Source organism: Panicum virgatum, chromosome 7N, assembly GCF_016808335.1.
Source record: "Panicum virgatum strain AP13 chromosome 7N, P.virgatum_v5, whole genome shotgun sequence".
Lineage (NCBI taxonomy): Eukaryota > Viridiplantae > Streptophyta > Magnoliopsida > Poales > Poaceae > Panicum > Panicum virgatum.
This window is the reverse complement of record NC_053151.1, coordinates 34,867,274-34,888,316: the sequence shown is the minus strand read 5'-3', so window position 1 is coordinate 34,888,316 and position 21,043 is coordinate 34,867,274. Positions and strand designations below refer to the sequence as shown.

At 48.6% G+C, this 21,043-nt stretch overlaps 2 protein-coding genes, 1 long non-coding RNA gene and 1 other non-coding gene across 5 annotated transcripts; 2 read left to right on the top strand and 2 right to left on the bottom strand.

Moving 5' to 3' along the window:
• The first annotated feature begins 6,676 nt into the window (after nucleotides 1–6,676).
• Nucleotides 6,677–13,442, top strand: LOC120683528 (transcription factor bHLH129-like). Its single transcript, XM_039965605.1, has 6 exons — nucleotides 6,677–7,193; nucleotides 11,118–11,461; nucleotides 11,943–12,068; nucleotides 12,408–12,473; nucleotides 12,572–12,640; nucleotides 13,004–13,442. Exons 1-6 carry the CDS (start codon nucleotides 6,830–6,832, stop codon nucleotides 13,061–13,063), a joined length of 1,029 nt encoding a protein of 342 aa, XP_039821539.1. The 5' UTR covers nucleotides 6,677–6,829; the 3' UTR covers nucleotides 13,064–13,442.
• Nucleotides 13,443–13,623: 181 nt separating this feature from the next.
• TRNAL-UAA lies at nucleotides 13,624–13,706 on the bottom strand. Its single transcript has one exon. It is a non-coding gene; the product is annotated as a tRNA-Leu (tRNA).
• A 665-nt stretch (nucleotides 13,707–14,371) lies between these two features.
• On the top strand, nucleotides 14,372–20,488 carry LOC120683569 (U-box domain-containing protein 6-like). Of its 2 annotated transcripts, XM_039965656.1 has the most exons (6): nucleotides 14,373–15,227; nucleotides 16,330–16,404; nucleotides 16,800–16,985; nucleotides 17,231–17,338; nucleotides 17,783–19,095; nucleotides 19,234–20,487. In XM_039965656.1, exons 2-6 carry the CDS (start codon nucleotides 16,354–16,356, stop codon nucleotides 20,120–20,122), a joined length of 2,547 nt encoding a protein of 848 aa, XP_039821590.1. In that variant the 5' UTR covers nucleotides 14,373–15,227; nucleotides 16,330–16,353; the 3' UTR covers nucleotides 20,123–20,487. The 2 variants fall into 2 exon arrangements, with proteins under 2 accessions (XP_039821592.1, XP_039821590.1); XM_039965658.1 differs by lacking the exon at nucleotides 17,231–17,338 and having other exon boundaries at nucleotides 14,372–15,227; nucleotides 19,234–20,488.
• Nucleotides 17,544–18,566, bottom strand: LOC120683570. The gene is made up of 2 exons (XR_005678830.1): nucleotides 18,421–18,566; nucleotides 17,544–18,347 (listed from the first exon to the last, which is right to left on the bottom strand). It is a non-coding gene; the product is annotated as an uncharacterized LOC120683570 (long non-coding RNA).
• Nucleotides 20,489–21,043: the final 555 nt, after the last annotated feature.

Here is a 21,043-nt window from a genome sequence, read left to right as displayed (position 1 = left end):
AATTTAGCCACTGATGTATAGGTCCCACATGTCATATGAATTTGGGGGTATGAAGTAGAGGCCATTGCTGGAGTCATGTGCTAAATTTAGAGCCCAAAAAATTAGGGCAGCTCCTACTCAGAAAGTAGGGACTCTGAAGTAGGAACTATTGCTGGAGATGCTCTAGATGATCACTCTCCATCCAAGTATGAATATCTTTTTTTTAAAAAAAATAGTCATGTATAGCTCTAACCGAGTTATCCGTAATGTGCAAGTACGCACTCAAGCTAGAGAGAAAGCAATGCAAGTGCGTCAGGACCCACCCTGGTCTCCCGCTTGGCGAAGTCCTGCGTCGGCCCGTCGCCGCGGTCGGCGTCGGAGGCAACGGCGAGAGCCGTCACCTCCTGCGCGCGCGCCATGCCGACCATGGCCGCGATCCTCGCCACGGCCAGCGCCGCCACCGCTGCGACCGCGGCCCTCTCCCTGGCCCCGCAGCGCGTCCGCGCGCTCGCCGCGGCAACCCCGGCCGCAGCCCCGACGCCCGCGGCCGCCAGGTTCACGGCGGCCAGCGCCACGGACCGACGTCGCAGGGCGCGGAGCCCGACCGGCCGCCGCTGCGCCGTCGTCGCCGGCCGCATGGCAAGCACGCGAGGGGAGGAATAGGGAGGGAGGCACGTCGTCACCGCCTCGCGCTCGCTCCCTCCCACGCCGCGGCTTTTGAAACCGGCCCGGCGCGCGGCCGCGCGTGGCGTGACAGTAGGATGATGGTTCCTTGCTTGGCGCGCGGCCTGGGCGGGGCAGGGGATCGCGTGTTCCCTGGCCAGTAGGATGCTATGCTCTGCATCCGTTTTGCTTGGGCTGCATGCAAAATGCGACGCCCAAGTGGGGAAGCGCAGCGCGCGCTTCCCACTGCGGAATGACGTGGGACGAGAGGGGGGACGCGCAGGAGGGCCGTGTCCGCGCCAGGTGGCAGTATCAGGATGACGTCGTATGCCAGCTAGCATACTGAAACTACTGAACTCGTGTCTCCAGGTTTTTTTTTTTTTGAGCAAACTCGTGTCTCCAGATGTCCATCCATCATCCGTGTCCCTGCTCGACCAGTTCACCGTTTAGAAGACTAGAATCATGTTGGGCTTTTCCTTAAAAAAAAAAGAGTCATGTTGGGCTGAAAAGGGGAACCGGGATGGAAACGTGAGATGGATGATGAGCATTTCTTTTTCTGGGGGAACAGATAATCAGGTGGGCCGTCCGGAAGGAAACATTGGCCCACTAAACATTGGCCCAGCAGATTTCTCTTTGTTCTACGCGCCCAAAAAGTAAATCATCGTGGACTGCTTGAGGACTTCTTCTGCACACACAAGAATGGTTTACGTTTTTCCTTACAGAAAAAAAAGAGAATGGTTTACGTTTGGTGATCAAGAAGTGTGGTGTGACAGAGCAAGAAGTATGGTGTGCGCGCGTGACCAGAGAGTCGAGCTCAGCCGACGGGCGACGGTAACTGTTCAATCACGGGAAAGATCGAGGCAGAAAGATGATTCGACCTGCGAGATCGGTCGATGTGCATGCACATCCATTAGGGGTTTTGTAGTGGCCTAGTGCGTACAACGACTCATTGCCAACGAGTGTCGGAAACGCAGGAACGCAGATTTCTTTCGTCCCATGCCCCGTTCGGTAGCTGCCTGCTTGTACTCCTACGTACGTATCTCTATCCCAGCTCGCAGACGACGGATGGGACGCTCAAACCCAGTCGCGCGTCCCTTTCAAAACCCCACTGATTTTGAAAGGTTGACAAAATCAAGTTCAAACCCAGTACGTATGGATGCAACTCAATATAGGTTGACAAAATCGGTTTATGGACGTATGGACGAGCAAAACACGTGGCTTTCTTCCGTCCATCCATACCATATTGAGTTGCATACAAATTTTTGGGTTGAATTAGTCGGTGCATGCAACTTATTACCGTGCGTTTGGTTGAAGGGTAGGGTCCAACCCGGATGGGTCGAACCCCTTTTTCTGATGTTTGGATGGAGGTTGGAGGGGGTTGGGTCCGACCCGAAGGGGATATTCGGCTCAGATCCGGGTCGGACTCGTCCGCCAAAATCCAGCGGACGAGTCCAACCCCCGTTTCCTCCGTCTGGTTCCGTCTGGGCGCCGGGGCGAGGTCGGGCCGACGGCCACGGCGAAGGCGACGGGGCCGGCCGCGGCGGAGGGCAGAAGGGGCGGGGCCGGGTCGGCCACGGCGGCAGGAGGAGGAGGCCGAGGCGGGCGGAGGAGGCCGGGGCCGGCCGCGGAGGATGCCGGGGCCGGCCGCGGCGGAGGGCGGAAGGGGCGGGGCCGGGCCGGCCACGGTGGCGGGAGGAGGAGGCCGAGGAGGGCGGAGGAGGCCGGGGCCGGCCGCGGAGGAGGCCGGGGCCGGCCGCGGCGGAGGGCGGAAGGGGCGGGGCCGGGCCGGCCACGACGGCGGGAGGAGGAGGCCGAGGCGGGCGGAGGAGGCCGGGGCCGGCCGCGGCGGAGGGCGGAGGAGGCGGGGCCGGGCCGGCCACGGCGGCGGGACAGAGGAGGCCGAGGCGGGCGGAGGGGGCCGGGGCCGGCGAGAGCCGCGGGGCAAGGCGGAGGAGGCCGCGGCCGGCGGCCGGATCTGGTGACGGAGGAGGAAATCGGGGTGGAGGAGGCCGGCGGCGGGCAGGCAAGGCGGCCGGCGGGCGCGGGCCGTTGTGGAGGAGGAGAAGATAAGGATGAGATGGATAGGTGGCTGACATGTAGGGCCCGCTAGTATTGTAGCCACGGTGTTATAACTGCACTCCATCCCTCTTTTCCCATCCTTCCAACCAAACAAAAAATAGGATAAACTCAACCCATACAACCAAACACAAAAAAGGGTTGGTTCCATCCTCAAAACGAGAGACGGAGCCAACCCATCCCTCCGGTCCCAGAACCAAACACACGGTTAGATCTCGCTTGCTTTCTTCCTCGCATCTGCCGTCAATTAAGTTGTACGAATTTCTCCTTTATTTAATATTTAACAACCTAGCTAGCTTGTGCGCTTTCGTTTCCTTGGTCTGAATGCTTGTGGCCATGCCGGTGTCTGCTACTAGCTGGTCGATCCAGCACACCGGCCTGCTCGACCTTCGCATGCTCTCCTCCACTTCTGGTTTCCGATCCCTTACCGAAGGACAATATATATGCATGCTCCGCCCGCGAACAGCCGATCGGGCGCGGTCCTACCTTTAGTTTGCGTAGATTAAGGTTCAAGGGTAGCATCTCTTTCCGCGCGCTGACGAGCTAGCTAGCTAAGCCATCATCATTGCGGCAGCGAATGGATGCCCTCACATCCTAGGACATCGAGGATGCCCCCAAAAGCTCTCTGCTAGGCTGGGCACGAAGCGTGCAAGCAAGCAGGCGCCGTCACGCCGGGTTGCAGTGATGCCGCACTTCATCCAGTATGATGATTGCGTCGATCTGCGCCATCCTCAATCAACCTCGTCAGGATCATGTTCTCTAATTTGGTCGATTGCATCAGGTAACGGACACAGCATAAGATGATACAGTATATTGCTTGCTGCCCACATCTGTGGCTTGGGGCAACTTGCTTGCTGCGCGCACGTACTGTCAGTACTGGTCATGAACTGATGCTAATAGGTTGCCACAGCTCATTCTGGTTGGATCAGCAACTTGCTGGACACACTGTCACTGACAAGAAATTATTAATGACTTCGTTTTCAGAGGCAGGATTGGTTCCTCACATACGTAAAGGCATAAATATCTAATTAAAAACCATATGTGTGGATTTGTCTTGGAATCTACTTTCACAACCATGATGACTACCACTACTATGAAAATAGTTTTTAGAGGCGGGCCAGGTAAAAACATATTTTAGGGACGGGTGCGGTATGCCGGTACCTGCTCCTATTTCTCACAGCTACAAATGCTGTTTCCAGGGTCGGGTAACGCGACCACCCCTGCAAACCTATTTCGATGAGCGGGTCACCCTTATCAAGGGCGGGTGAGGGGGTGATCCGCCCTCTTTGGAAATCCATTTCCTATTTGTAGGAGCTTCTAAAAAAATCGAGACGTTCCTACAAATCAAATTTTAGTAGCGTACAATAATGGATCTTAATAAACTATATATCCTAGTAGAAATAAGCTGCCTAGCTTTATTTATTAGAGTTGTGACAGCCTATGGTTTAATTAGAATAGCCACTACTACAGAACGACTCGACCTATTGCAAATGTTTCATCACCGCCTATTCGTGTTACGACCCGGTGGTGATAGGTTTGAAAGCCATCACTGCTTATCTTTTAAAACAAGCAGGATTCCAGGAATTGGGAAGAAGAGAAGGTGCAGAGCCGGAAAGGTACGAAGTTGGACTAATTTGGAAACATTGGGCAATTTACTTTATACCTATTATGCCGTCTGGTTTTTGGCTGGTATTGTTTCTCAATTGAAACGCCCTCTACAACAAAAGGACTAAACTGATGGATGGGAGTAAGCAAGAAAGAATGCTGTTCCTTCGTTACCAACCCTATTGCAAATGACTAAATAGCCCTGCCCGTGCGATAAGTTACTTGTTTGCCTATAGATAGGGAAGAAAATCGATGCTAGTATTTTTGAAAAACAATGCTATATTGACCGAAGGGAGTGGCGCCCCGCACTCCCTTCCTTGAGCGTAGCGTAGTTATAGATGTTCTTTCCGACGGCCTTTTTTACCCGATGAAGCAGGAGGCATCGGTCCGTAGAACCTATAAAAAAGAGATGGTTGTGGCACGAGCCAAAAGGGCCACCAGCTTTCCCCAAAAAAAAGGGGAGATCCGCTGCTTACTGCTCACGGAAACATCGTTAAAAGAGCCTGTTTATGAAGTATTTGTGTTTTTAATTCAAGAGTTTTACTGGTCAATTCCGTGATATTTAATATCATACGGGGACTCATTTGAAAGTTTCCCACCGTGATCTAATATCTTTTAAAGAAAATGACGCGAGAGTGAGCCACTCAATCTGAGCCAGCGGATTCTCATTCAGCGGTGCCGGTGTGCAAAGCAAGCACGCTTAGGGCAGGTGATGTCTCTATACGAGAGGAAGAGGCGGCTGGAGATATTCTTTCCTCGGCGACGATGTAGATCACCGGCCGGTCCGGCCGTTTGTTAATGCGTGTTTGCAAGTGCACCGTACGCAAGAGGGCGAGTAAAAGTATATTGCCCCCAATGCAAGTTGGCGATAAACAAGGGGCCAGTTGCCCATTTGCGGCCGCTCGGCGAATCCCCGCATCTCCCAGGGGGGATGCACCAGTCCAGCAGGGAGGAGAGGCCTCTCGCTCGCTCGATCTCTTGGTGAGACGGCAGCGTGCCACGTCCTGTCACACGCTCGTCTGTGTGCCTGATGATGGTTACTGCCGCCGGCCGGCCGCAATCTGAATTCCGACTGCGTGCGGCGGCGGCGGCGGCGGCTCAGTTTTCGGTTTTGCTACCTCTGTGTGTGGTTTACGTACGGGTCGTGCTTTATTTTTCACTGTGTTCTCTGCTCCTGGACTGAGCATGCACATCCAGGCCGGAGTCGGGTAGTACAGAATGCAGTACGCTGCCGAATTGTCGATGAGGCGCACATCTCAGGCTGTTTGAATGAGGATGCACGGCCGGGGATCAACTTGCCGTCGAGAAAGGGAAGCTCGTGGACATTAATTGTGTCCCATCACCGACCTTGGAATTTCCACGCTAGCGTGCACATTAAGGTTTCAAGGGGGTTGATTTTGGCCCGTGCATCGTGTGTGCATGCCTGTATATTACTAAACTACTACACACCATCTGGCCTGGTCTGGGCCGGGCCGCCGGGGGAGTCAACCCCCACGGAGTCGGTCAAGCCTGGGACATGCAGCAGCCAGCCACTACTGGCCTGGGGTTATGATCAGTCGTAGCACGGAAAACGAACGCACGCCGCAAGTTGCCGCCGGTCGATCGCTACGAGCGGATCGGAGGGTGGAGAGGGGGACACCAGCACTCCAGCAGACCGCCCGCGGGTTGTGCTGGGAGGAGCTAGAGACCGGCCACCAGCCCACACCACCCGCGGCCGGTACAGCACGCCAAGTCGCCGTGCTATATCCTCACCAGGCTCGGCAGCTGATCGAGAGGTCGCGTCGCGTGATGCGACGCCCCGTGAGGTGCGGTGAACCCGGCGTCTGCAGCTAGGCCGCGGCCGTGGCTGTGCCGCGGCGCCAGCGGGCAGCGGCTCGCCTCGGTTCGCCTGCCGTACCGGTCCCGGCTCTGGCCGTGGGTTTAATTCCAAATGCGTGCGGGGGCCCACCCGTCATCGGCCGCCGCGGTGCCTCGGAGGCGGCCACGCGCCTTTCCCTCCTCCCCACACGCCCCGCGCCCACTTGCCGCTTCGAGCAACAAGGCCTAGGGGCACGCACGAAAGCCAGGCCAACCGGCCAAGGGAAGAAGGCCACGGCGAGCCACCGCCGCAACCCAACACGCGCCCACCACACGCCCTCGAGCCCCAGTCCCCACCACCAGGACGGATCACGAGTCACGAGCGCAAGGGACCCGAGCGGGAGCCCCTCCCGGCTCCCGGCCCGGCGGCGGAGCGACGACAACGCCGCGACGTCGACCCACCAATCCGTTCGCTTCCTCGCGCACGCACACGCGTGCTGGTTGGTTGGTTGGTTGCTCTGGCCTGGTCTGGCCCCGTGGGTTGGGGTTGGAGGGTTGGTCGCGCGCGTGGCTGTGCTCTCAGCAGCTCGCTCGCAAAAGCAACCCTCCCCACGAGTTCAGACGACCTAAAGCGCGCGGCCAGTGGCGAGCGACGACCGGGAAAGTTCGAAACCGCCCGCGCCGCCGGACGTGGGTGGGGGCTCAGGCCATGGACCCGCCGCCGCAGCGGGGCCGCTCGCGCTACGGCGGCGGCGGTGGCGGCTCGGGGCAGCAGTTCCCGTTCGTCGTTGACCCCACGGAGGCGCCGGGGGCGGCGGCAGTGAGGGCGTTCTTCCCGGCGCCCGGCGGGGAGCCGCCGCCGCCGTCCGGGGACCGCGCGGCGCCGGGGCACCAGCAGCAGCGGTACGGCCGCGGCGAGATCTCGCTGGGGCACGGGCAAGGGATGCATCATCATCGCTACCACCAGTTCGGCGTGGAGGGGAAGCGGGACGCCGGCCCGTCGGCGGCGGCGCCGCTGCCGCGGCACAGCAGCTCGCCGCCGGAGTTCTTCTCCAGCCCCGTCGTGGATAACGGTAAGTGCGTGCCATTGCTATACTGCTGTCTTCTCCACACTCGCAACAACTACTCCAAACTCGATCCCAACCGCGCGCTGCTCTTTATTGGCTTAGATTCACATGATTCTTGATGAGCTGAGCTAGCTCGATCTTGTTGTCGAGCGAGCTACTCTATCATTGCTCGCCGTGTCATTGGCATTTCGAACTTCTTTGGAATCTTGCTTTTGGAATTCTCTCCAGGATTTCTGCCTGGCAGGAAATAACACCATCATTTTCTTTCTCTCGTCTGCCTGTCGTCCTTGTTCTCTTGTTCTTTCTGAAATCGATTCGAGTGTCTTCAGGGATATTTCTGCCTCTGCGGAGGTATATCAAGAATCAAACCTCAGCGTCGATCCGAGCAATGTAGTAATCCAATACAATTTGCAGCAGGCCAGTGTGCATGCACGCATGCCTTTGATCTTCCTTATTCTTTACACCGCATGCGTGTCTAGGAAGAGATTTGGAGCTTCAATTCCTGTGTTCTTCGTTCTTTTGGGGTGAGGCAGCTGGCTGCAACTGCAGTTAATATAACACCCTTTAATGTGGGGGCAGTGGCATCATGCGCCCTTTTAGTGGGCAAAAAGCTGGTGTTACTGTGTTAGCGCATGGTAGTGGACTGAAGCTTTTCCTTGCCCAATTTGGTAAAATCAAATCTTACTAATAATGTCAACAGGGCATGATGCATGCTGTATTATTATTCCTTTTCAGAATAAACCAAGTGTTATCATTTACTCTAAATACTCATTTTCAACACTGTTTTAGTAAATATAGCTATGTTAGTTTCATAAGATGCTACGCATATCTATCCTTGTGATCCATCATAATTGGATTTTGTCGATGCTTGTCTCACACAAATCAACTGTGACCATTGGAGCAAGGGTTGTGAGGTATATCCCATTGGAATTTTCCTACATCATTGCGATTTGCAACAAAGGATCGGGCATATTCATGCATCCTGAATTCCTACAAAATTGATATGTGATGATTCAGTCGGCAGCAAATTTGAAGGAAATCTACAATAATGAGATCCAACCTCTTTTTGAAAAAAACTTTACTTTGTGTCTATTTCGCTCCTAGCTAGCTAGTTCCTGCATTACATCGAAACACTCCATCAGAAACTTTACCATATTCTCAATTCATGTAGGACTACAAGTAACACGCAACATCAATCATGCATGTGTTTCTTGTACTCTTGTGTTATGAGAAAGCCAGGTTTCTTATTAAGAGAGCCCTAACCATGCATGCAAATAAATGTGCTGGTAATTCATTTGAAATTTTACACATCCTCTCTCCTTTTATTTAATTACGTGTACAATGGGTAGCTGATTCATATATATGTGCTAGTTGAACCAAATTTATTTTATTTGGCAATCTGCTGATTTCATGCATTATATCCCACTTTTTTTTTAAAAAAACCCATGGATATGTCAAATTAGGTTGCCTGAAACCGGCTAGGGAAAACTAGGGGCTGCATAGTTACCATGGTTTTTCATGGTAGGTCCTAGCATAGAGAAACGTGGGCTCATTGGTTTTTGGACGCCTCTTGCTTACTTTTTTTTTCTCAATTCAGATTTGCTTTACCCGTACCTACTTGAGCATATAATCTCAGATTAGGCATATTTGCTATTTGCACCCGGAAGTTGAAGCCTCTATGCTCGCTTTTGTATAGCTAGAGGTGCTCCTTATATTTGTGGGACCGCTTGACGTTCAATGTCTATCCTTCACTAGATATAAAAATAATAGATTGTAGACTGACTTGTACTCTGCTATCATAATTTATTGCCAACATTATAATTGAACGCACCTACCACATATTCAAGATACTATTTAAATTGGTGATTTTGCAAATAATAGTAATAGTTGGATAATAACGTAGCAACTATTATTAGTATATATTGGCTGCATATACAATCTGCCAAGGCTGATCACTTTTCCTTAAAATAGGAGGCAGAATGAACTATAGCAAAATCGGTGACTAAGAATGTAATGGTCGAAATGACTACTCCATACTAAAGTCATACTCCAGTAATCAGGACATGTGCAGTATGGATGATTATTGCATGGGACCCAAACCGGTTTCAATAGATGATTCTGAGTCGTCCAAGACCCAAAACAACTTGCAGAATGCGTCCAACTAATTCCCACTTCGAGTCAAAAAAAAAAAAACTAATTCCCACTTGACTGAAGAATATATATTAGCTAGGCCCCACCACTGGCCTCGGCATGCGGGGACCAGCGTAGCTGTGATGCTGTCGCACAGTACTCGCATGTCTAGGTTCAGCTGACCTCTCCTTGCGGACGTCTGCCACAGTCAGAAAAGAAATTCATCACAGCTAGGAGCATGGGGCAAATATTTGTGTTGCATGGGAATTTTCAGGTAAATAACAAATAAGTATACGAAGCTAGCACCTAAAAGTTAAATCTTTGTGCTGCGAGCTAGAAAGAAGTTTTCGCAAAAAAGACAAGTAGATTGGAGGACGAAGAACCCAGAGCAAAGCTTCATGGTAAAATTAGTCGTGTGGAAAAAAATAATGAATTATGGCACAAATGATGCAGTGATTGTTTTCTTGTCCTTGGTAAAATTAGTCGTGTGGAAAAAATAATGAATATGATGCATATATATATTTGAAGCTTCATATGTTAAGAATACGTATGTCAAACGACTACCCAATTAAACTCCTAGCTAATATAAACCTAACTCTGCATTATACTAACCTATTTCATATATCACATGTATGACAGAATTAAAATGGATTATGTTGATTTTAATTAACTTACAGCTGCATTGTTAATTTAGGAACAAATAGGACAACTACCCAATGAAATTTGATCAACTTACTATCAAGATATTCAACAGCGTTAACCATAAGAAGTTAAAGCTGATGCCAAACAAATAGAGACAATGTAGCAGTTAGCACTACAAAAAGTGGAAATTAATACCAAGTGAATTTTGTGTGAATATAATATTTACTATTAAATTAGGACTTATTAGTTTCAAGATAAGATGTTGGTACAGACAGTTGAAAGAATAGCATACTTGTATATTTTTGTCACAACGATTCGAGATTAAGGTCACGTTTGGTTTTTAAGTAGCTGTCACATCGAATGTTCGGATGTCAATTCAAATATTCGTATGCCAGCTTAATATACTCTAGATAAATCTATTAAGTATAATTAATGTGTGATTAGTGAATGGTTACTATAGCAATTAATGGTCAAATTATGGACTAATTAGGATTAATAGATTCGTCTTATGATTAAGTCCCGACTTATGAAATTAGTGTAATAAATCTATGTTTAGTACTCCTAATTGGTATTTAAATATGTGATGTGATGGGACTTATGACTTAAACTGAAAAAAGCAAACGAGGCCTAATGTAGGAATGAGCAACTGTGGAAATGGTAGAAGTTCAGAAATTAATTGAAATCATTATTAATTGGAGAAACAGAAGTTTTCTATGTTCAAATGCATTATACTCCCGCTACACAGTTCGTTTTAATACTTGAAGCATTGACTCATTGTTTCTCACACAAATTAAACTATTTTCTTGAAAATTCAGTTTAAACCAGTTGTGTTTGATACAACCCTAAATTACTATATCTATATAGCAGCGGGGGACAAAATGTGAAAAAAACTGAGATGGAAGAGGCAGACTGCCTCCCCGCGTTACACTTGAAGGCAGGACTCGAACCCGGGTCTGCTGGCTGAGAGCGAGCTCCACTAGCTAGCAGCCCGCGAGAGCGTCTGTCGGGGGACAAAATGTGCACACACTTATTTTACTTCTCTACTTGAATTGTTAGATAGGCGTGTATAACACATTTAGCAACTCGTTCCATTATTAATCCTGACAACAATAGGCAGTAACAGATATCTTGGTCTGTTTTATCTATGGAATGAAGCAGGTTTTCCAAATGCAAGATCTGGAGTTGGTGTTGGTGGTGAAGTTCACCATGCAATGAGTAGCTATCATAAGAAGATGAAGGCCCCGATGAACCTAGCCGGACAAGGAACCCTCTCTCATATATCAGAGGATGGAATCCCGGATCTCACCAGTAACGTGCATGGTATTGGCCACTCTGAAGAGAACATCACGGCCAACGGTGTTGCACGCTCCTTCTCTAGTGGGTTCTCAATTGAACCATGGGAGGATTCAAATTCTATTGTGTTCTCCAACCCGCCGGCAAGCAAAGCAGGAATACACAACAATGATGACATCATAGCCAGCCTTAGTAATTATGAACTACAGGTAGTCTCTGTCAAAATAAATCTTTTCTTTCCATACAGTGTTGTTTATATTTTTGTTTACATTTTCTCTGCATGTCCTCGCTGGAAAGGGAGTTAATTTCTTGAAAGAAATGAGACCTTGCTGAAATGGGAGTCTCTTGATACAAATCTCATATATGATTAATTAATTATGATCCTCTCATAGAAGAGAATGTGAGAAGACCACATTGCAGATGCCATGATATCAGTACGTAATTGCCTGTGTTTTAGAATCACTCTAGTGTCCCTTAATATATACGCAAGCATGGAAGGCTTGGTAGCACCTCTTACAACCATTCTTTTTTTTTTTAAAAAAAAAGAAGCTCACGACATTTAAGGTCTTTGAAATATCAGTTATATGAGGTTATTAATTAAATACTGATCTACAAGCAGTGAGCCACGAGGAAATTAGTTGACTGCAAGATTTGCAAGATTTCATTTTCGTTATGGATCTGTGCATGCAGTTTGGTGTGACCAAGGAGACGGCGGGCCTGGATAAATACCTGCAGATGCAGCAAGCAGATCAGGTTCCGTTCAGAGTACGAGCCAAGCGCGGATGTGCCACGCACCCAAGGAGCATCGCAGAGCGGGTACTGTATAGTACTAAACATGACTGGTTATTCCAAATCCCGACACCATGCATCTTCTTGATATAAATGACGATGGCATGCGATACTATAAGAAGTTTGCATGCACTGAATAATATTCTAAAAAAGTTTGCATGTACGTACTGTGCATACGAAACTCTGAAACCATGATAGCTGGAGTACCTCGATCGTAATATATAACAGTAGTCATAGTGCAGTCTTTCAGGATGATCTTCTGCATCTTTGCACAGCTTGCATGCATACCTTTTTTTTGTCTTCTAGATTATTTAAGGTTAATCTCAGAAGGCGTGTGATTAATTAATGATGGATATGATGTTGTAGGAGCGACGAACGAGGATCAGCGAGAAGCTCAGGAAGTTGCAGGCCCTTGTGCCTAACATGGACAAGGTGATCAGTCGTCGTAAACATTATTACCCATGCTGCCGCGAGCGTAGATGATGTACATTTCGAATACACGTTTATTTTTGTTCTTTAAAATTTGGCAGCAAACAAGTACGGCGGACATGCTTGACTTAGCAGTCGATCACATCAGAGGACTCCAGAGCGAGCTGCAGGTATGTACTGTACGTGATCCGCTTATACTGTCATGCTACTTTTTTTTTTCGCTATCATGCCTGGGCACTTTTTTCATTAAGAGGGAGATACTGTCATGCTACTTTAACTCGCAAATCGCAACTGCATTGTTTAGAGATAGAGGGGGAAAAACACTCGAAGCAGTCGAGATTGGGCGTGGACTTCCTTGATTTCAGCATCACAGTGGGCTCATACCCAATAACCACAAGTTCATTATGCCAGAACATCTCTTGTTTAACCAATACCATCATAGACTTTATAGAATCGATCAGTATGCTACCTGCAAGTCTGCAAAAGAGCAACACTGATTTTTTTTCTTCTTTTTACCCCCTATTTGCTCTCAGGCTCTCAAGGAAGACAAGGAGAAGTGTACATGCCGCGGCAATCATCCATCAGGGAGATAACACATGCTAAAATGGGTTCTTGAGCGATCGACCCTACAAGGCATTGCACATTGTTGGACAGCATGAAAAGGTGTCTGCTGGCATGTATATCTCACTACAAGAAAGCTGCCGAACTTCAACTATCATCCAAGGAAGGTCCAACCTTTGATTAGCAGATCGGGGAGGGTCTTATTTTGCATTCATTTGATCTAGTGTTTAGCTTCAAGCTAGAAGAAGTAGCTGTTGTGCTGTTTCATATGGATAAGCAGAAGCGTTTTTTCCTCCCAAAGTAGGAGTAGGAGGTTTTGATATTGCAAGATGACTTAGGCTACTCTATGTTGTAAGGAGCTACTACATTTTAAGAATATACATTGCAAGTCCGTGCTAGCTAGCTGTGGTAGATACTATCTTGAGAATGTTTCCTTTTTGTATTTATAAAAGGTGTAAATAGGTGTTAAAAGGTATTAGCAAATTTTGAGGGTTGCAAATAAAATAGAAATAAAAGTATTGAATGCTGACCGAAGAGTAAAAATTAAAAAATGATGGCTGCAAACAGGAACGAAAATATATAATAAAATAGATGCTGGCTGTGGGGTTCGAACCCACGCGCACTTCAGTGCAGAAGATCTTAAGTCTTCCCCCTTAACCACTCGGGCAAACCAGCTAATGATGACAAATTTATCTTAGGATACATTTGGATGTTGGCATTAGAGGGTGGAATTCGGAATTGGAATTGGCTGCCACCAATGCCACCGTTTGGATGTCAAACAAATTTGGAAACGGAATCACGTGTGAATACCGCGCGGCATTCGACTCGCTTGCGCGCGCCTCCTCCCGATTCAGAGTCTCCCCCCTCAGTATCGTGAGGCATTCGCCCGGTCCTCGTTCGTCTCGTCGAAAATAAAAAGAACCCCATCCTGGAGCTCAAGGTCCGCCCGCCGGCGAGGCCTACGCACAAGATCTGGCCGGCAGCGAGGCCCGCGCGCGGCCGGGCGGAGGGACGACCAGTGGCGGCCCTCTCCATCTCCATGGCCGAGCCCGTGCAGGACGCGCCTTTCCCTCTCCCCTCCCCTCTCCGCGCAGTGTGGCGCCGCCGCTTCCCTGCCCTCTCCGCGCGGCGAGGCGCTGCCCCTCCATTGCCTCCACTCAGGTTAGCGAGCCGCGCCCACCCGTTCACCGGCCGACATGCCGCCCTCTGCCCCCTCCGCCGCTCTGCGGCTCCGCTGCTCTACTCTCCCCCCGCCGCTTGCTCCGTCGCGCCCCTCAGTCCCCGCGCCCTCCCTCCGCCGTGGCTCTGCTCCCCGGCGTCGCTCCCTCCGGCGCTGCTCGGCTCCCCCGCGCCCGCTCCATTCCTCGCGCCCTGAAGCCACCACGCTGCCGCGCTGCTCCCTCCGCCGCGCCCCGAAGCCACCGGACCGCTCCCCTCCTACTCCTCCGTGCTGCTCCCCTCCTCCTCCGTGCCGTTCCACCGTGCCGTGCCCTCCGCCGCCACTCTGCTCCGACCGAGCAGTGGAAAGGAGATGGAAGACAGGTCGATCCCAAATCTACGGTATGCACATCCAAACAAGAATTGATATTTGACTCTAGTTGAATTCAATCTAGCAATTATATCTACATCCAAACGATAGATTTGGTATTGAATATATTTAAATGCCTAGGCTGTTTTGGTATTGGATTCAATTCAATGCCAAGTCTTTCAATGTCGACATCCAAACGGACCAGTTTCATGTTATATCTTAGAAATATCAATAGTATCCGTATCAATAGTATCCGCACCCACGTCCTCACCACCCGCCGCAGCCGCAGCCGCGGCCAGCGGCACGACCGATGCGCACGCGGACAACCGCCATGACTCTCATTGAATCCAAGCAGCCGGCTCCTCACTGGTTCCGCGAGGGGGACGTGGGGAAAGGGAGCCTCGCCCCAAATTTAGCCGGGCCGGCGCATGGGACTTCCGGGCCACGACGACAATGGCAGTTGCTAGCCTCCATCCGGAACCGCCAGGGCGCCATTCGCGGCTCGACGGTGCCCTGGCATTTCAATCGTCCCTGTGTTCCCCTCCCCTTTGTTTTGTTGCCTCTCAGACAAGCATCGGCGAGGTGGGCGGGGAGCACGGTCGGCGAACCTGTCGAGGTCATGAAGAGATTCAGGGGGGCTTGCTCTTTCTCCACCTGGTTTGCCTCTGGTATGATCATCCCACATCGTCATCCTTCTTCAGCATGAACCGATGCATCACCATTTTTCTGAATTTCTGATTTTTTTTAAGAATGTTCAGAAAAATGGTGACGCAATGTTGATATTGGTGGTAGTCCGTAGGCATGTTCATTGGTCAGAATGCCGAACCTGTTACTCTTTGGCATTAGACAGTACGGTTCCTGGAATTATACAGCGAATACTTCTAAATTTCATTGCGACATCATAACAACGTGTTGTGCTTGCCCTCTAAATTCTATTGGATGCAGTATTCATCATGTTTGGTCGTTTGGATTCATGTACCTCAAAATGTTTGTGCAGTTTCACCTATTCTTTCTTTTAAGTGTGGCCAAACTCCACCTAAAATGTCTAGCCTGCACATGCTAGCCTTTGATTTGATGTTGATGCTGAATGAATATATGAACTCTAATATAACCATTCAAAAACTAGCTTGTGTATGTGTGCTGGTAATAAAAGAATTTCTGTTTTTGTTTAGCTGATAAGTGGGCAGCGTATGCATTTTAGTTTTGTTTATATAAGCCGGCAGTACTGTTATGGTTTTTTTTAGTGATGGTTGCCAAACTACCCTGTCTCACAAGCGATGAATATGCTGCTTTCACCTATTACTAGTGTTGCTTCCTGACAATGTCTGATTTGTTTGGGGCTGCAGCTTCAGACAGTTTTGAGCGTAACTACTGATATGTTTTACTTTCAGGTCGTAATTTCATTGACTTGTTACAATTTATATAACATTCAAATCCATTTTTGTGTTACCCTCATTTCGTTGAAATTCAGTTTTATTTGTTTCATTAAAGTTTGCTCTGTCACAAGAATACAAGATATATCTCTGTTCTTTCGGTTTTGTATGAAATTGCACTTCATATGTTAGCATACTTTTGCAGCTGTAAAAAGATATTGCTTTTCCATAACCACTTTGCATGCATGGTGATGGATTTGAGATTTCTATTATGTGATGGCAAATAAAATTGCAGGATACACGTGAACACTAGTTTCCTTGATTTGACAGCACGTATATGTGCTTAGCCCTAATTCCTTTAGGTGAATTGAAATTGACCCCAACCTTTTCTTGCCAGATGAAATTTAACTAATAGAATACCATGGAGAGACTTGAGGTCGACGGGGACTTTATTGCTGCTGGCAATTGGAAGGTAATCCACTTGATCTCTCATTTAATCTAATGGTGATAATGGTACAATGTTGTTGTGATTGGAATCCTGTTGTTTGTGACTGGTTTTATGCATAGGGACTTTACATGACACAGATACGGTACTCCTTGTGATGTTTGTTTATTTAAGTCACTTCAGTTTTGAGAAAACAAGTGCACCCTATTAAGTATTACTAATATTTAGACCAAAACTTTGGATCAATCTTATTGAATGTTCTTACGCGAATACTCAATAAGTCCGTAAGTGTGATAGATAAGAGGACCATATATCTTTCCCTTATTTTCTTCTATTTCCTGCTGTTTCCTCGAAACATATCTTTTTGTCACTTAATAATGTAATGGTAGAGTAAGTTCGATTGTTATTTGCCCTTTTTGCAGCTACATGGAGCACTGTGCAACCAACTTTACACGGTAGTCCATGAAGTTTTGGATGCCATTCCTTCCCTTGAGACTACAAGACCAAGAAGCAGTTCTCGACTCCTGGCATTGAGTTCCTTGAGAATAGCTGCTGAGAAAGCCAAGAATTTACTGCAGTATTGCTCAGAGAGTAGCAAGCTTTACTTGGTAAATAGTACTATATAATACAATATAATCTTCGTATCTATGAATGTGTTATATATTTTCTTAGTTCGTGAAGTGATATAGGATGAACACATGAATTATTTTGGCAAATCGTATAACCAATGGTTAGTTGGATAATGATATAAGTGCTTGGTAAATTTGCTAGCTGTCTTTCATGGAAGAGAACAAGTTTTGACGAAATTTTGTTTATTAAATGCAATGTGTGTTTACTTAATACTGCGTTGCAGGCTGCTACAGCAGAATCTGTTCTAATAAAATTTGAGAATTCAAGACAAGCACTTTTGGAAAGTCTTCACCAAGTGGAAGATACTATTCCAGAAGCCATCGGTTCTAAGGTTGTCCATGATCTTGCGTAAACTTGATTTTGCCAGCTATTTTGTTGAACCATACATCTAGGACTTCTGCTACAGATTCTAATGGGTCCTGATGGCTTCAAAATTTATCCCAAAAAAATAATTCATCTTACCCTATTTAGAAATTGCACGTTCACGCAAGAATCAATTAGTGCCAAATATGGGTAATAAATAGGGGCAAACATAGTCATTTAACCTTCTTGTTAATTTGTCCTAAAATTCCTAGGATGACTTGTTTTTTGGAACGGAGGTAGTATTCCTCTATATCCAAAAAGTACCATAGTCTCAGCATATTTCAGTGTTTTTCAGAACCTTAATACCTTCAATATGGTCTCCTTATTGATGAAGAGTTTACTGGTGCATGCTACAGCCATTAAATGTTTCATCTTGATTTAACTTGGATATTCTTTTCTCATGGAATTGCAGATCACTCAGATTGCACAAGAGCTGGATAAAGTTGTTTTTGCTTTGGACCAGTCTGAAAAGCAAATCGGTGACGAAGTGAATCATCTAATCCAGAATGAATCAAAACTCAATGGATTCCTAGATGAGAATGAACTTGAATTTTTCCGTCAAACTGCTTTCCGGGCCGGTATTGCATCATCTACAGCAGCTCTTAGTGAAAGAAGAGCACTTAGGAAGCTGCTTGAGAGAGCCCATGCAGAGGAGGACTTGAAAAAGGAATCAATTGCGGCCTACCTACTTCACCTCATGAGGAAATACCAGAACATATTTAAGAGTGAAATAACAGATAGCACCAACTCCCAGTGCTCAAGCCCTTCTTGTTCCTCCAACTCACTGTCCAGCTCGATCGGTCTCCATCGTTCACTGTCTAGCTCGGTTGATCTCCATGGAAATTGTCAGGCACTTGAGAGACAACTTCCAAGGGTTGGTTCCTTCAATTTGAAACAGATTAAAGGGTTATCAGGGAGCATGCCATTGCCAGCTGAGGAATTGAGGTGCCCGATCTCCTTGCAGCTCATGTATGATCCTGTTGTTATTGCATCTGGTCAAACATATGAACGAGCTTGTATTGAGAAATGGTTTGACAGTGGGAACACTACCTGCCCGAAAACCCGCAAACAGTTGCCCCACCTCTCGATGACACCCAATTACTGCATTAAGGGTCTGATAGCATCTTGGTGTGAACAGAATGGGGTTCTAGTTCCCTCTGCACCGCCTGAATCTCCCAAGCTAAAATATTTGAGGATTTCATCCCTGAATAGTAGCACATGTCTCGTAACTAATGGTGTTAACACGGTTTTGTTTCAAGACACAAGTGCAAAGGATGACGCCAAGTCAGACATTGCAGTTATTGTGGAGAAATTCTCTCGACAGAACTCCAGTGAAGCCACATCCAAGATTCACGTAGATGAAGTCTCTCCAGAGAAGTGCTCTCATGAGAACTCCGGCGAGGCCACATCTGAGATATGTGAAATTGAGGACTCTCTGATGAAATGCTCTCATCAGAACTCCAAAGAGACTGTGCCTGAGATATGTGAAGAGTGGCTGCATGTGTTGAACAAGAACAGCAGTGATAATACAAATGAGCAACATAAGCTGGTTGAGCAGATCAGGCTGCTGTTGAAGAATGACGATGAACTTAGAGACTATGCTGGTGCTAATGGAATTACCGAACCACTTATCCATTTTCTGAAGATGGCTATCTTTAGAGAAGATGTGCAAGCTCAGGAGGTTTGTACAATGGCTCTGTTCAATCTTGCTGTCAACAACAACAGGTAAAATATCACCTTTGCTTTCTTGCTCAACCATAGACAATGTCAGAAAAGGGTGATCACCTATGGTTCAGTAGCTCCATAACGAAACGACTTGAGCTCAGTTGCCCTCATTATTTCACCTCTGCGTTTTGGATGCAGGAACAAGAGACAGCTGCTCTCAGCTGGAGTAATCCCCCTGATCGAGCAGATGATACAGAAACCTGAAACATGCGAGGCTGCCATTGCAATGTACCTGAACCTCTCCTGCATCTCCGAGGCCCAGGCGATCATCGGTTCGAGCGATGCCATCCCTTTCCTCATCGAAGGCCTGAGGGAAGACGTCTCCCGGAGCGACACTTGCCGCCTGGACGCGCTTCTCACTCTGTACAACCTCTCCCTGCACGCGCCGAACGTCCCAGTCCTCATGACCGCCGGCATCATCGAGAGCCTCCTCAGCGTGCTGGCGCCGCCCTCCTCGTGGACGGACAAGGCCCTCGCCGTGCTGCTGAACCTGGCGCTCACCCGCGTCGGCAAGATGGAGATCGCTGCCAACGCGGCGATGGTGGGCGCCATCGTGCTCATCCTGGACAACGGCGAGCCCGTCGAGATGGAGAAGGCCGTGTCGTGCCTGTACGTGATCTGCAGCGGCGACGAGGGCAGCAGCCAGACGGTGCTCCAGGAGGGCGTGATCCCGGCGCTGGTGTCCGTGACGGCCAACGGCACGGCCCGGGCCCGCGACAAGGCGCAGCGTCTGCTGAGGCTGTTCCGGGAGCAGCGGCAGCGGGAGCTGGAGGAGATGCAGCCGCGGGTGCAGCTGCACGAGGTGGCGAGCCAGGCGGCGGCCGCGCAGCAGCAGCAGCAGCAGCAGCAGGCGGAGGAGGAGGAGATGGTGCTGGCCGTGACGCCGGCCGCGGCCAGCAAGGCGAGCGGCGGCAAGAGGCCGCGGCTGCGCAGGTCGGGGTCGAGGAGGTTCACCAAGGCCTTCACCTGCCTGCTCAAGAAGTGGAGCTTCCGCTGGGGGGGGGGATCTGCATCTCGGCCGGTGTAACTGTAAAGTGTATGTACTCTAACCATAGCACCATGGTGGCATGGTGATTTCTCCCTGACGAAGGATCGTGTTCGTCTGACACAGTATAACACAGATGCCCTATTGCCCTGGTACCTTCACTAGCTGCACAGCTGCTGTGATACGAGTAAACGAGGGGCTCCTAACGAGCTGCTGCGATTGGTCAGCTACACGTAAAAGTCTAAACTGATGGCGGTTCAGTCAGTCATGTAAGCATGGACAGCTATGCACCTGGAGCTAGAACTGGACGATCTAGGCTGTTGATACAAAAATGATTTCAACACCATTTGAGGAGGGAAATGTGCGAGGTAAAATTGGTCACGCGAAGCTCACTTCTGCCTGATTCAATGTATTTGCGAACTTATGAAGGAATTTAAAAAAATTGCCTAAATAAGGAATTTAACAAAAATGGAGTTTGATCAGAGTTCGCGGTGATTTCTTTTATGCTTTTTTCTCTGCCAAGAGGGACATACGCTGTGTTCGCTTGGCTTGTCAGCCAACCAGCCAGCAGAACTGTTCTTTCATACTAAATCAGCAACAGCCACCAGCCAGTCAGCAATACTGTTCTCTCATAATAAATCAATACCAGCCATCAGCCACAGTCAAGCGAACACTAGTGCACACCAGTTGCCAGCACACCACTGACTGAGAAGGTTAACCCAGCGCATGTGCGGTTCGTTAGAATAATGTTAGTTAGAGCCCTGACCTCAGCTTCATATTGGCTACAGTACAGTACTGTGCTGCACGAATAATGTTAGAACTGGTTGCATCAAGATGTCGAAAGCTTGAAATGCTAGCAGGTCGAAAGCAAATACTTGTAGCTGCCACTACTTGTAGGGATTTCGAGTAAAATAAAAGGTACCAAAAAAGAAAAGAAAAGAAAATGCGTAAACCAGAAGGTGC

Bases quoted from the DNA above. Each gene is read 5' to 3' on its own strand.
- LOC120683528 (XM_039965605.1), top strand. From the start codon at position 6,830: ATGGACCCGCCGCCGCAGCGGGGCCGCTCGCGCTACGGCGGCGGCGGT. The intron at 12,474-12,571 runs GTGATCAGTCGT...AAAATTTGGCAG, and splicing joins TTGTGCCTAACATGGACAAG to CAAACAAGTACGGCGGACAT. The intron at 12,641-13,003 runs GTATGTACTGTA...ATTTGCTCTCAG, and splicing joins GACTCCAGAGCGAGCTGCAG to GCTCTCAAGGAAGACAAGGA.
- LOC120683569 (XM_039965656.1), top strand. From the start codon at position 16,354: ATGGAGAGACTTGAGGTCGACGGGGACTTTATTGCTGCTGGCAATTGG. The intron at 16,986-17,230 runs GTAAATAGTACT...ACTGCGTTGCAG, and splicing joins AGAGTAGCAAGCTTTACTTG to GCTGCTACAGCAGAATCTGT. The intron at 19,096-19,233 runs GTAAAATATCAC...TTTTGGATGCAG, and splicing joins CTTGCTGTCAACAACAACAG to GAACAAGAGACAGCTGCTCT.